This window comes from Sabethes cyaneus, chromosome 3 (assembly GCF_943734655.1).
Source record: "Sabethes cyaneus chromosome 3, idSabCyanKW18_F2, whole genome shotgun sequence".
NCBI classification, from domain to species: domain Eukaryota; kingdom Metazoa; phylum Arthropoda; class Insecta; order Diptera; family Culicidae; genus Sabethes; species Sabethes cyaneus.
The window spans coordinates 183,107,373-183,119,960 of record NC_071355.1 but is presented as its reverse complement, the minus strand read 5'-3'; the positions used below and the strand labels follow the sequence as shown (position 1 = coordinate 183,119,960).

General features: G+C 44.3%; 1 protein-coding gene across 1 annotated transcript in view; it reads right to left on the bottom strand.

Annotated features, from left to right (window-relative positions):
* Positions 1 to 10,692, bottom strand: part of LOC128744573 (mucin-5AC-like) — a 32,306-nt gene extending 21,614 nt beyond the window's left edge. Inside the window, exons 1-7 of the mRNA XM_053841687.1 lie at positions 10,324 to 10,692; positions 10,057 to 10,262; positions 7,539 to 9,896; positions 7,003 to 7,172; positions 1,116 to 1,324; positions 1,008 to 1,054; positions 589 to 786 (exon numbers count right to left, since the gene is read on the bottom strand). Of these exons, the coding sequence (XP_053697662.1) occupies positions 589 to 786; positions 1,008 to 1,054; positions 1,116 to 1,324; positions 7,003 to 7,172; positions 7,539 to 9,896; positions 10,057 to 10,262; positions 10,324 to 10,677 (3,542 nt within the window). The 5' untranslated portion in view covers positions 10,678 to 10,692. The remainder of the gene's footprint in view (positions 1 to 588; positions 787 to 1,007; positions 1,055 to 1,115; positions 1,325 to 7,002; positions 7,173 to 7,538; positions 9,897 to 10,056; positions 10,263 to 10,323) is intronic.
* Positions 10,693 to 12,588: the final 1,896 nt, after the last annotated feature.

Genomic DNA, 12,588 nt, shown 5'->3' with positions numbered 1-12,588 from the left:
CGATCATTAGTTGAGCATGCCTAAGGGAACTAGCAAGTTCAGCTATTATTTTAAATACACATGCAAAAACACGAAACACGCAACAATGTTCTCTGGATTAATTGGTTTCTCGTGTGTAAAAGTCTCGGATTCAGTTGATGTTCTGCTCTCTGCGGATGACAGCGCGCAAGATGGGATGATAATGTTGAAAGCAGAAGCTATTGGATACAGTTTATTTGTTTATGTTTTTTTTGGTAATAGTTTCAGGCAGTAGTGTAACAGAAAAAAGAGAAGCACTATTGTTCGAAGCAAGAATAGACATGCTGAAGACAAAGTTTTCATCCTTGCGGAACATGAACACAAACAAGACTAAAATGGAAAGGTGAACAACAATGGCGCAAGAAGCACTACAGTTTTTTTTCTATCCGGTATACACAGGTACCAAAAATGATCCCACTACAACTACCAGATGATGGTCCAATCGGTTAAAAGGGTTTCCAGATGATGAATTGACTATTGAAATTGAATTTAGTGTGATGGATAACTAAAACAACCAGATATAGTGGGCCAAACGGATCGTTTTGGCCCCGTTTTTCATTGTTGCTGTACCTTGTGGTATAGTACTGTAGCGGGGCAGGTGTTGTAGTGATGGTCGTGGTTGTTGTAGTGGTTCTTGTTGTGGTTGTTGATGGAAGTGAGAACGGTTCGGGTGATGTTACATAAGCTGTCTGATATTTTGGACTGTTAAAGGTACGTATCGTTGACGATACCAATATCGGACGATCAGTAATTGAGTTCAAATCATTTCTGTGTACACATTTCGGGACAGTCCGCGGGACAATTTTTTAGCAGATTGCAAATTAGGTCCGAATTTTGGGGGACATTGAATTGTTTTTGATCAATTTTGAAAGGAAGGAAATAGCGGAAATAAACAGTTAGATTTTATGTTTGGTTTCAATTTCTTAAATTTAACGTAATCCAAAAATGGAAATAAAGTTTGAGAGAAAAGAAATACTGATTGGAAATACCTGAGTTGGGTGTGTGTTTGTTTCTGATTATAACGATCATCTTCGAGCTGTTTGGATGAAAAGAGATTATAGCGGAGTTTTTGTGAGCACGTTATGCAAGGGTACAACCTGTGACACAAGGGCATCATCATAATCGGCTTGATAGGAGGGCCGCTGTTGATAGGTAGTTCGGGGAGAAGTAACATACAGTGACTGATCGCGCTGAGAAGTTGGAGCGACGGTTGTGACCACGGTTGGACGGTAGGTGGACGATACGGTCGGCCTCTGCGGTGGTTGCGATGACTGCTGGTTGTTTTGGTTGTACTGCGGTTGATATTCTGCGGAAGAAATGGACAGTTGGTTATTTACAATAAGACTGGTTTTAAAATCATTAGCCATATGGAACAAAAGCTTATCTTCAGTGTTCCACAAGGAAGCCGTTTGGGCTTTCTTTCTAAATTTCTTTCTTTCGAACTTTATAAATTTTAGTTCAATCTTGATCTTGAATACATGCGAGGGAGAGGTTCGAAGGAGACAAATGCCAGCTCTTTGCCAAGAAATCAGATTGACGAAATGACCCCAGCAGAGAAATACATAGCAGTGTTATAGTAGGCCATTGTGCTTACGTCACACTCCGTTCGAGTTAAACTCGTTGCATCACGAAGTTTTCCATTTTCCAAAATACTGAAAAGACTGTAAGTCCTCGTCGGTCTCGAGATAGATGTCTTAGGTTCGCGGAGGATCAGCGTGCTCTTGGTGTCTTCAAAAAGCAAAGCCTTAGGTTTATACCGTCTTTAGAAATTATCCTTCTTTATCGACAGACTTTGCAGCCGGCTGTTAGAGTCAGGGCCCGGCATCGTCGAAACAAATGAATGAAACTGACTTTCTCTTACCTTCGCTTCATACATGAAGTGACTTGCTTCATTTATTGAACAGAACGTTTCAAGCAAGCTTCAGTTGAAGTTGGTGGCTGTTTCAATTGACGACGGCAGAAAGTCAGGCACGATTTGCCGACATTGGCTAGGTTATCTTTAATTTGCGTTGCATTGTAGGAAATGTTATTTAAATTCAATTTATTTGCATTCAAAGTTGCTGGCCTTCTTCTAAATATTAGATAGAAAAGTACAAATGAAAAGTTGAAACCGATAGTCATGATGAAGTGAAACCCGTTTCACTGACGCTAACTGAAGCCAGTTTGAAACTCAAGCGGTGCTGCTTCTGTTGAAACTGAACCTTCACTGCTTCATTGTTGAGTGACGCTATGGATGCAATTGAAGGTGACGTTGTCGGGCCCTGGTTAGAGTACAGGAAAATTATGAGGCCAGTGCAACACTCCTACTAACTCTATCCAGCAAGCATCGCCTAGCCGAGATTCGAACATACGACGACTGGCTTGTTAGACCAGCATCGTATTTCGAAGCTAACTGGGTCGGTTTGGTGTCTTCAAACGGGAAATGTCACGCGATCTATGATGGATTGGATTTGAATTCAGAGAAGCCAGCAGTCTGGACCAGAACCCAGGTACCATCCGGCGACCTTCATGATTCAGGGGGGGGGGGGGGGGGGGGGTGACAAGCTGAAGTACAAGTCGCAGGCAACTTCTAAATTTCGCTGATGGCTTTGGCTGAATAAAATAATATTTTGTGATGGTTAAAAGCTTTACAGCTTACAAGCTCCAGAGAGACTAACATAAGGTGACTACAATACCAGTAAGGCTCAAAGACGCATTCGACTGGGAAATCGTGCCACCTTTTTACGCTAATTACAATACAATAGTACCTACTGATTTGTCTTCTATGGGTTCGAGATGACCACACTACTCGCTGAGGACCTTAAAATCTTTGAAATTTTCGAAAGGTGCTGCGGATTGATCCGCAATGAACAGCGAACTAATGAAATACTATGACTCGCTAGCTGAGTCATTCGTAAACTCATCGCAAAGCCAGGCTCGCAGCAGTCTAACTGCAAAAAATACAGAAAAGATAATTTATCGGAATAATCGGTATTGACCCAGACAAAAAATTAAAAATAAAAAAGATGAATGAAGCGATTATTGGTGTTTTTGCATTTGGAATGTCTACATGAATCGACCTGCGTGGGCATCTTGGCCAGAGAACTGCAGAGAATAAAGATCACAGTCAATCAAGAAGTGTGCTGAACATTGGTTGAAGAATTCGTAAACGGCAAACAGTTTTATCATGAGGAAACAGAGACGCGAATGGTTCAATTCGCCTATAGCTAATGAGCCATATACATTCACGCTTTATAGCATCGCTGAATATACGAATATCGTGTGCAAAGCAATAGTGCGAAATAACACCTTCTGCTGCTTCTAAAGTAACTAACGCTACTTTAAACTATTCTCTTTTCATGGTGATATTATTTTGAACACTTTTCGGCGACCCCGGGCTGTACTGCTCTACCAGCTAAATCGGCCACACTCAAAATTCACTTTTGAACGAATTCCGGTGTGCGTTATGAGGTCATGTTCGTGTTAAAAACCAATGCTGATGCATGCATTATCGGTGAGGCAGACGAATAGTGTATGTTCATGAGGAATGTTGATCGATTCAAATAATCATTTTCTCGGGAATTCTTCAACCACTGCACTGGTGGCGAAGTATGGAGATTGTAGTCAATCAAGAAGAGTGAGAACGCACAAAGCATAATACTAACGTAGTCATCGGAAATAGAAATGCACAGGTCGGTACAAAGGAACCGTTTTTTCGAACCGTCATTAGTAGAGAAGGCCTACCACAAACAATTATAACTCAGAATAATAAGCTTTCTGGAAACCAGTGGTATGGCTGTGTCTAATAATACCGGCTCGAGTCAATACTTTGGTCAATTCTGCCTTTAAGGTGTTCGAGTCCTGTTCTGTAGACTGATAACGTTGGGCGAGTGCCAGGCTGGTTTGCGTAAGGGTCGCTCAAAGACGAATCAGATGTTTACCCTGCTTGCATAGTTGGCCTAACGTCTTACGACAAGGCCTGCACAGTATAATTTCTCCATCTTTTTCGTTCCATGGCAACTGATCTCTAGTTCCGCGGACACCCAGTGCTCGCCAGATCTCGTTCCATCTGATCTTGCCACCTCGCTCGCTGTGCCCCTCTTCGTCTTGTTCCTACCGGATTTGATCCGAAAACCATTTTTGCAGGATTGTCCGGCATTCTAGCAACATGTCCTGCTCAACGTATCCGTCCAGCTTTAACCACTTTCTGAATACTTGGTTCGCCGTAGAGACGCGCGAGCGCGTGGTTCATTCTTCGCCTCCTTACACCGTTCTCTTGCACTCCGCCAAAAATGGTCTTTAGCACCCGCCGTTCGAAAACTCCGAGTGCTCGTAGGTCCTCTTCTACCAGTGTCCACGTTTCGTGCCCGTAGAGGACAACCGGTCTAATTAGCGTTTTGTACAGTGTGCACTTTGTACGGGGGCTCAAATTGTTTGACCGCAAGTGCTTGTGGAGTCCGTAGCAGGCCCGACTTCCGCTGATAATACGTCTTTTAATCTAACTGCTGGTATTGTTGTCCTCTGTTGCCAGCGAGCCAAGGTATACGAACTCGTCGACTACCTCGAACTCATCTCCGTCGATTACCACGGTACTACCCAAGCGGGTCCTGTCGCGCTCGGTCCCGCCCGCCAGCATATACTTCGTTTTAGACGTATTTATTTTCAATCCAATCTTCTCTGCTTCGCGTTTCTGTCTGGTGTACTGATCTTCCACCGCCTCAAATGTTCTGCCGACAGCATCCACGTCGTCAGCAAAGCAGATAAATTGACTGGATTTATTGAAAATCGTGCCCCGCATTTCGATCGCCGCTCGTCTTATAACACCTTCAAGCGCAATGTTGAATAGCAGGCAGGAAAGACCATCTCCTTGTCGAAGTCCCCTGCGAGATTCGAATGGGTTCGACAATCCACCCGAGATTCTCACACAGCACTGGATCCCATTCATCGTAGCCATGATAAGTCTAGTAAGCTTACTCGGAAAGCCGTTTTCGTCCAAAATTTTCCATAGCTCTTGTCGGTTTACGCTGCGGCTTTGAAATCGATGAACGCGGCACTTCTGGAGGATCTGCCGCAGGATGAAGATTTGGTCCGTTGTAGACCGACCCGCCATGAAGCCGGCCTGATAACTTCCTACAAATCTATTGGCTATTGGCGATAGTCGATGAAAGAGCACTTGGGACAGAACTTTGAAGGCGGCATTCAGGATAGTGATGGCTCGGTAGTTCTCGGTAGGCAGCTTATCACCTTTCTTGTAGATAGGGCAGATAACCCCGTCTTTCCACTCCTCCGGTAGTCATTCCGTATCCCAAATCTTGACAATCAATTGATGCAGACAGCCGGCCAACTTGTCCGGGCCCATTTTAATAAGTTCCGCTCCAATGCCATCCTTTCCCGCTGCTTTGTTGTTCTTCAGCCGCTGGATGGCTTCTTTAACTTCCCTTATCGATGGGGGTGGCACATCTTCGTCGCTTGCTGCACCAATGTGGTCACTTCCTCCGCTATCATGGTCTTCCGCCTGCACGCCATTCAGGTGTTCATCGTAGTGCTGCTTCCACCTTTCGATCACCATACGGTCGTCAGTCAAGATACCTCCATCTTCTGCACATTTCGGCCCGCGGCACGAAGCCTTTGCGAGATCCGTTGAGTCTCTGATAGAACTTCCGTGTGTCGTGAAAGCGGTACAGCTGTTCGAGTTCTTCGCACTCCTTCTCCTCTTAGTAGCGCTTTTTCTCCTTGAAGAGTCGGGATTGCTGCCTCCGCTTCTGTTTGTATCGCTCCACATTCCGACGGATGGCTCTACGCAGCATTTGTACGCGCGCTGCGTTCTTCTCAGCCAATATCTGCTGGCATTCCTTGTCAAACCATTCGTTACGTCGATTCGGTGCCACACGGCCTAGGACGTTCTCCACTACGCTGTTAATGGCTGTTCTCACGGCATTCCAACAGTCCTCAAGACTCAGTTCCTATAGATAATAGACTTTTCTAGGAGCACAGAGTTGTATTGATCAATAGTGTGATTAATTCTGTAGGCAGGGCACTTGAGTGCGGCAAAATTAGCCATTTTACCCCATTTTTCTCAGTTAACGTCGCAAAACTAGTGTGGCATGACCTTTATTTGACCAAAACCACAAGAAACAAACAGCCCGGAAAAAATAACCAGAACACGAAGATATAAATTATTGTTACAGTAGGATACAAAATACAGTAAAAACAATAAAAGCGTTTAAAAGCGTGAACGTTTACTCGATGCAATCAACCGGATTATATTATGGTCTGGGCAGACTAACAATGCTGAATGACTGCCTGGAAGGTCTACCCTATCTAAAAGAAAGGGCATTAACTCGACTGTAGCAATAGTAACTATCAAAGCATTACTTTTCATAATTTTACAGAAAAGGTGGTCTGCCTTATCATAGTCATTTGGGGCGAACCAACCAACGGTTGAAAGCCCCATCAAATAGTAAATAAATAAATAAAATCATAGTCATGAAATTAGCACTGTTACCTTTTTTTGGTGAATATCATGCTGGTTTGCTCTACAACTATTCGAATGTCAAACTCAGCGTTAGACCCTAGATATGTTCCAGTAGAATTCATATTCTGGATATTTGTGGATTTCCAAATGGTGTACGATTTAATTAAGCAAACAGAGCTGTGGTGAGATCCTAATAGAAGCCTTCATGAAAGCGTTCTTAATCTTACTATTCAACACTTCAATGCAAATGAGCAAAGAAATGTATCGTTATTACGAAATCTTACAATGGCCGCTGAGGTGGAACCGGGGGAACAGTTGTTTGCAGGTGAAGCAGGAACCTTCTGTAGACTATGTAGCCAACTTAGGTTCCCATAGTTAGCGATTTTTTTAAATGCGACACAGCAAGTGTCCATGTGACCAGAATGCCTGACGAAACGACCGTCTCTCATCTCAGTACTCAACTTTAAATGATTTGATAACACTGGCGTATAACAATTTGTGAATTTCATCAGAAATGTCAAACAACTTACCAACATCTCGGTACAGTTCCACGTCCTCGTCGTAGACGGCAAAGTAGTTATCGTACGCCGACGGATCGTAGTTGCTGGTGTTGTAGTAGTTTTTGCTGCTCTGGCTAAGGACAGTTTTCTGCTGCTGGTCGTTGTTGTATCTGCTCGGTGCCGGTGAAGATGTTTCAACCCTGTCGGAAGACGCAATGGAACCGATTAGTGGCGGCGTCGACAAATGTGACACATTCCAAGTACAGTATTTGCATAAAAAATGAACCGATTTTTTTTTGAGAAAAAGTAAAAACACAGCAATATATGGCATATATTTACAAGAGAACCCGGGGGCGGCATCAGACAGAGACTAGTTCTGATTCAATGGAGTATAGGAGTTAGTATCGTACCCACATCATAAGGAAAAGATAGGAAGAAAATACACACTGAATGACGGTCACCTAAACCGGCTGCGCCGGTGGGATGCACGCAAAATACACTTACATTATAACAACAACAACATCAAAAATCCCACAATACAAGGTGAAAAGGTGTTATACTCGTACCTGTTTGGTAGCCGTTCATCGAGTTCCAAACGATCGTTACGGAGTTGGTTCTTGTTCGGTCTGGTGCTAACGGTAGGCTGTTCGGGGGTCTCAGTAGTAGTACGCCAGCGTTGCTGGCCTCGGTTCGGTCGGACCGTGTACCGTTTGCGCGCGGTTGTTTCATAGGTCGAAGCGGTCGTGGTGGGTCGCGTCCGGATCGGCGGAGGTACGGTCGTCGTGGTGGTAGTGGTTGTCGTCGTCTTCGTCGTTGTTGTTGTTGACGGGGTCGTCTTAACAGTATGCTTAGAACTGTGAGATTTAGCGGTCGTCCGCTGCAGTTCCTTGGAGGTAGTTTCGTCTATGAGGTTCGCATTTGGAATCGCCGTTGGTCGGACACGAGTCCGCACGATGTACGGTCGCACAGTCGATTTGTTTTGATAGCGGGGAATGTCCCCGAACGGTTTGATCCCTTGGAATACATCCTCGGGAAAGGTGATGATCGGTGGAATGTCGCTCGTGGTTGATGCATGGGTAGTGATCGTGTTCGGACGCCACGTAGTTGTTTCGTATTTGTGATTTTTGTAGAAGACATGGCCGGACACATACGAACCGGGCTTAGGAGTAGTCAGATTTGCTAGCGGTCTTGGAGCCATCGTTTCCGTCATCGGAGTATACTTGGACTTATTGATCGGAAATCTGTACTCGTAGTCATCTTCATCATCATCCTCGTAATATTCTTCCTCGTCCTCTTCACTGGGACGTTTGGGATAGGTTGGTTTGCGGTTACTGTTGAGAGTATTTTTCACATATTTATGACCATTGTCTTCCTGTTCGTAGTAGTACTCATTTGATTCGTGGATTGGTTTTACGGTCGATGGGCCATAAGCAACGATTTTATTGTACTGTTGTCCGCTAGAAATCGGCCGTAAGTTTGTGGTGCTATTTTTCGGATACTGAGCTCCGATGTTCTGCAGTCCATCGACTAGCTTAGAATCACCTTGTTTGATGTGAGTGTTCTTAACACTTTCGAAAAACTGAGTGTAATCGGGCGTGTTTTGACTTCCCGCATGGTAGTAGCGAGGTGTTGTGGAGACGGTGATCGGCTGGAAGCCGTTAGTTGATTTGGTTACAAAGTATCCTGCCGGTCGCAGAGTAGACGACTCGTATACCGGCACTGGTTTGTCGTTGTAACCACCGTAGCTAACTATGGCTGGTGAATTACCGCCATTAAATAGGTTGCTATGGCTTAGGAAGAGATTTTGTGGATAGTATTCCAACGAGGAGACTGTAGTTTTAGGTGTTGTGACCGGGAATCGGTGCAGGGGTGTGAGGGAGTTGGCATTTTCGTAGACTGGAGCTGGCGTACTTGGGCCAGCGAGAATCTTCGGCGTGGCTTTTTGAATTGGTTGGTTGTTATTTGCGTGTTTCGATACCCCGATGAAGGATTCTTTAAGGGGATTCGCAGTCGGTTGATTGTTGAAGAATCCACCGACAGAGCTGAACGCTATGAACGGACTTCGGTTGGTGGATTGTGATACTTTGTGCGATTGCTGAGGAACTGGATTGCTTTTAACCCCATTCTTGGCGTGGTTGTTAACCGAAATTGGAGTCGATGAGTAGTGGTTCCCGAAGTGAAAATACGCAAAGTTATCCGGGATGGTTCCGTCGTCGGTATCCGGGACGGGTGTTGAATATTTCTTACCATTTTGATTGTTCACGAAGGCTGCGGCTGTAAATGCGGTTTGATACTGCTGGGGTCTGGGTGATTGATTCGAGATCAGTAACGGTATCAGGCTATCTTGAGGATTTATTTTGGTAACTGGTTTGTAGTTTTGTGGTTCTACTGGCTTGTAGTTTGTGACTTCTACTGGTCTCAGGTACTGGCTACCGCCATGTTGTTTAGATTTAACGTAAGCCTCGAGGTAGTCGTTATAATTATTTGTTATTACTTTTTTGTTATAAATTTGTGGCTGGTAATACCGTGCTCTGGATTTGAGGTAGGTTGCCGAAGTAGGACCCGCAGAGTATGCATACGGATCGAAGCTGCTCGGAGGGAAGCTGTTGTGGCGGGAGAGCGAAGTGTCCAGCGATCTGTACTGCCAGTTTCCCAGTGGCCTTAGTTGCCGAGCACTTCGTGCGCTCTCCTCGCTGTTTACTTCCGCTTCGAGCAGGGTCGGATCCGTAAGCTTTGTCGATTCGGCGAAGTCATCCTGGTGACTTATGGTTGTATTGATTGGAAGGTTCTGTTTGTCTTGCACGTCTTCGGTACCTGTAGAGGTTCTTGCACTGTCCACAGCCACGTCTCGTTTCTTTCGATCATGAGTTTTGCTATCAGAGGGTCTCTCTTCACGGTCTAGGTCTTGCAGTTGGTCTTCGTCACTGTGTGCGGAGTTGAAATAGGGAAGTTGAGTTTGAAGAATTTGAATACGTATAGCAGAAACATAAGATTTGATTGGAGCAGTGAATGAATAATATGTTTATGTGATTCCGTTTGCTGATAGTTAGTGAACCGGATGTGTAGAACAAAAGCTCAACTTACCTGAACGGCTGTGGCTGGGCACTGTACGCAAAGGAACCTACTTTGGTCTGCGTAGGAATGGCATTTACGCTAGGCTGTTGCAGAATTCCGTCTCGGTCACGCTGCACTTGAGTAACGGTGCTTGGTTGCCCGCGGTATACACGCTGTTGGCGATCGGATTCTTCCTCTTCTACCGGTGGAAGTGTGTCGTGAGCTTCAGCGTAGAGCTGTTGACGAAATAATTTCAAAATGAAGATCAACGATTTGAGAATGAGGGTATCATCTAACCTTAGCTATGTCTTCTTGTGGAGAATTCTTAGGTTGACCGCGAGTTGTAATCACCGGATTTGGATTGGCAGGCGGCGGTGGAGGCGGCAGTGAGTGGATCGGCTGGATGCGTGCTGGTGCCGACGGTCCTGGACCGGATGGGCCCGACGGAGCACTCGGTCCTGAGGGACCCGAAGGAGCGGAAGGAGCAGATGGCGCCGACGCTGGACTGGAGGAGAATCGAATTCTGGATAAAACCTGTGGCACCCGAGGAGTGACGGTGGTTCTTGATGGAGTGGATTGGGCCTGCTGAGTGGAAGCATCGCAGCCCACGTTCCGTGGCCAATCACAAGTTTGCAGCTCATGGCTGTACATCAGTCCACCGGTGCAACTCTCCAGCAGGGCTCCACCGAACACACAGACATAGTACTGTGAACAGTCGGTGGGATGTGGATAGTACCCGAACTCTTCCGGGCAGTTGAAATCCACCGACGATGAGTGACTGGACTTTGGATTGGAGCCCAATGCTCGAGGTTGGGCCGCTCCCGTTCGGAACACACGTTTCGTTTGTGCGAGTACATAATCTGGAAGTAAACGAAAAGTAAAAGTTAATTACCATTTTATAGCTGCCACGTTCAAATTGTTGAAATATTTCGAATAATTCACTTTCCAGCTAGCATATTCACATGTATAAAAAAGGTAAAAATCAGCATTACGTACAGATATACATGCTAAATAAATCGTATTTCAGGCGCAAAATTGGCGTATCCGTATTATTTTGGAGGCGATATACGTGATTACCAATAATTTGAGCGCTACGACTATATAAGTATTTATATACGATAATATCCGATTAAGCGCGAGTCGCTCCGTACTACTCTACGATTTTGTGCTGAAAATCGTATGTATGTCAGTCATTATCATTATATACGACAAAAAATCAACTTGATCCTACTTTATCCAGCTTTAGTTACGATTTCGAGTTTATTAGGAGATATTTACGATAGATTTCGTACATTGATATACGAGTTGGTGCTAGTTGGGTATACCCAGACTGGTTTCAAAGAGAATAACAGGTACACCTTAACGATTATGAGAAACGTGCAGCTCGAGCCGTAAGTGCTTAAGCATTAATAAAGTAGTTTTTGGTAATATGCTTAACAGTTTAAATGGGTATGAAATGGGGACGGTAAATGAGGAAGCGTCCAACATAGCTCCAGCCATCCCAAGCCGCTACCTAGCGTCTCCACGTGGCCTTACCCGGTAATGCTCTATTGAGTAGCCAAGCTAGGAAGTGCGATGATGGGTGGTTCCCGGCTGCCTGATCTCAAAACTGCGGGTTTGGATGACGGCTGGGCCACACGACCTTGTTAGTAGGTAAGCTTAACATAAGTTATTTTAATTATTTGTTTCGTTTTAGCTCATGGAGCAAGCACCTCCTACTGTACAGTGAAAACTCGGGCCGAAGAAAGTTTAAATATTGCTCATGGATACCAGAAGAAAAATTAAATTAATAATGGAAGCACTCATGTAAACTCAAATGATGCAACTCTATTCCATTCGAAGGACTGCTGGTGTGATTGTTCTATTTTTGTCCATATCTCTTCATATAATGTGTATTCATATAACACATATCTTATTACATTGCCATATACCACCATTATCGTAAAGGGGAAAGAGCATCAGGGTATTGAATGAATCGAAGACTGAATGAGGGATGTGGTTACCAACCCAAGTCATATAAGGTCGGAGAGGATTTTGACGCGCCCCTCTAGCGCACAAATCATCATGCAAGATAAGTTTGCACGGCGAAGTTATGTATCTAGAAACCCTAGAAACTGTTGATTCTTAATGCTCTCATAATTTCGAAAAAGTGCATACCGTAAGGATTTTCGTTTAACATATTAAGTCACCATCTTCCATCTAGAATCCCAAAGTAACGTTCAACTCAATTTTATCGTCAACTTACGGCAATAATCACAAGCTGTAGCAATATAAAGGATGAGTACAACAAAAGGTTACGAATATATTATTAAAGGTAATGTTAAATTTAAAGGTTATTTTATTTTCTAATTCACTGAGTATAGAATATTGGGGTTCATCACAGATAAATATATATATTTCTTTGAAGAAAATCATGCAAAAAATATCGTCATTCTCAACTTTCGCGCACATTAGCACCATCGATATTCTCAAATATTGAATCACAACTATAGTACCCCTCGGTCAAGCAAGTATTTTTCGAATGGTCTTTCTCTCCATTGGTTAAAAGGCGTCTCTTTGACG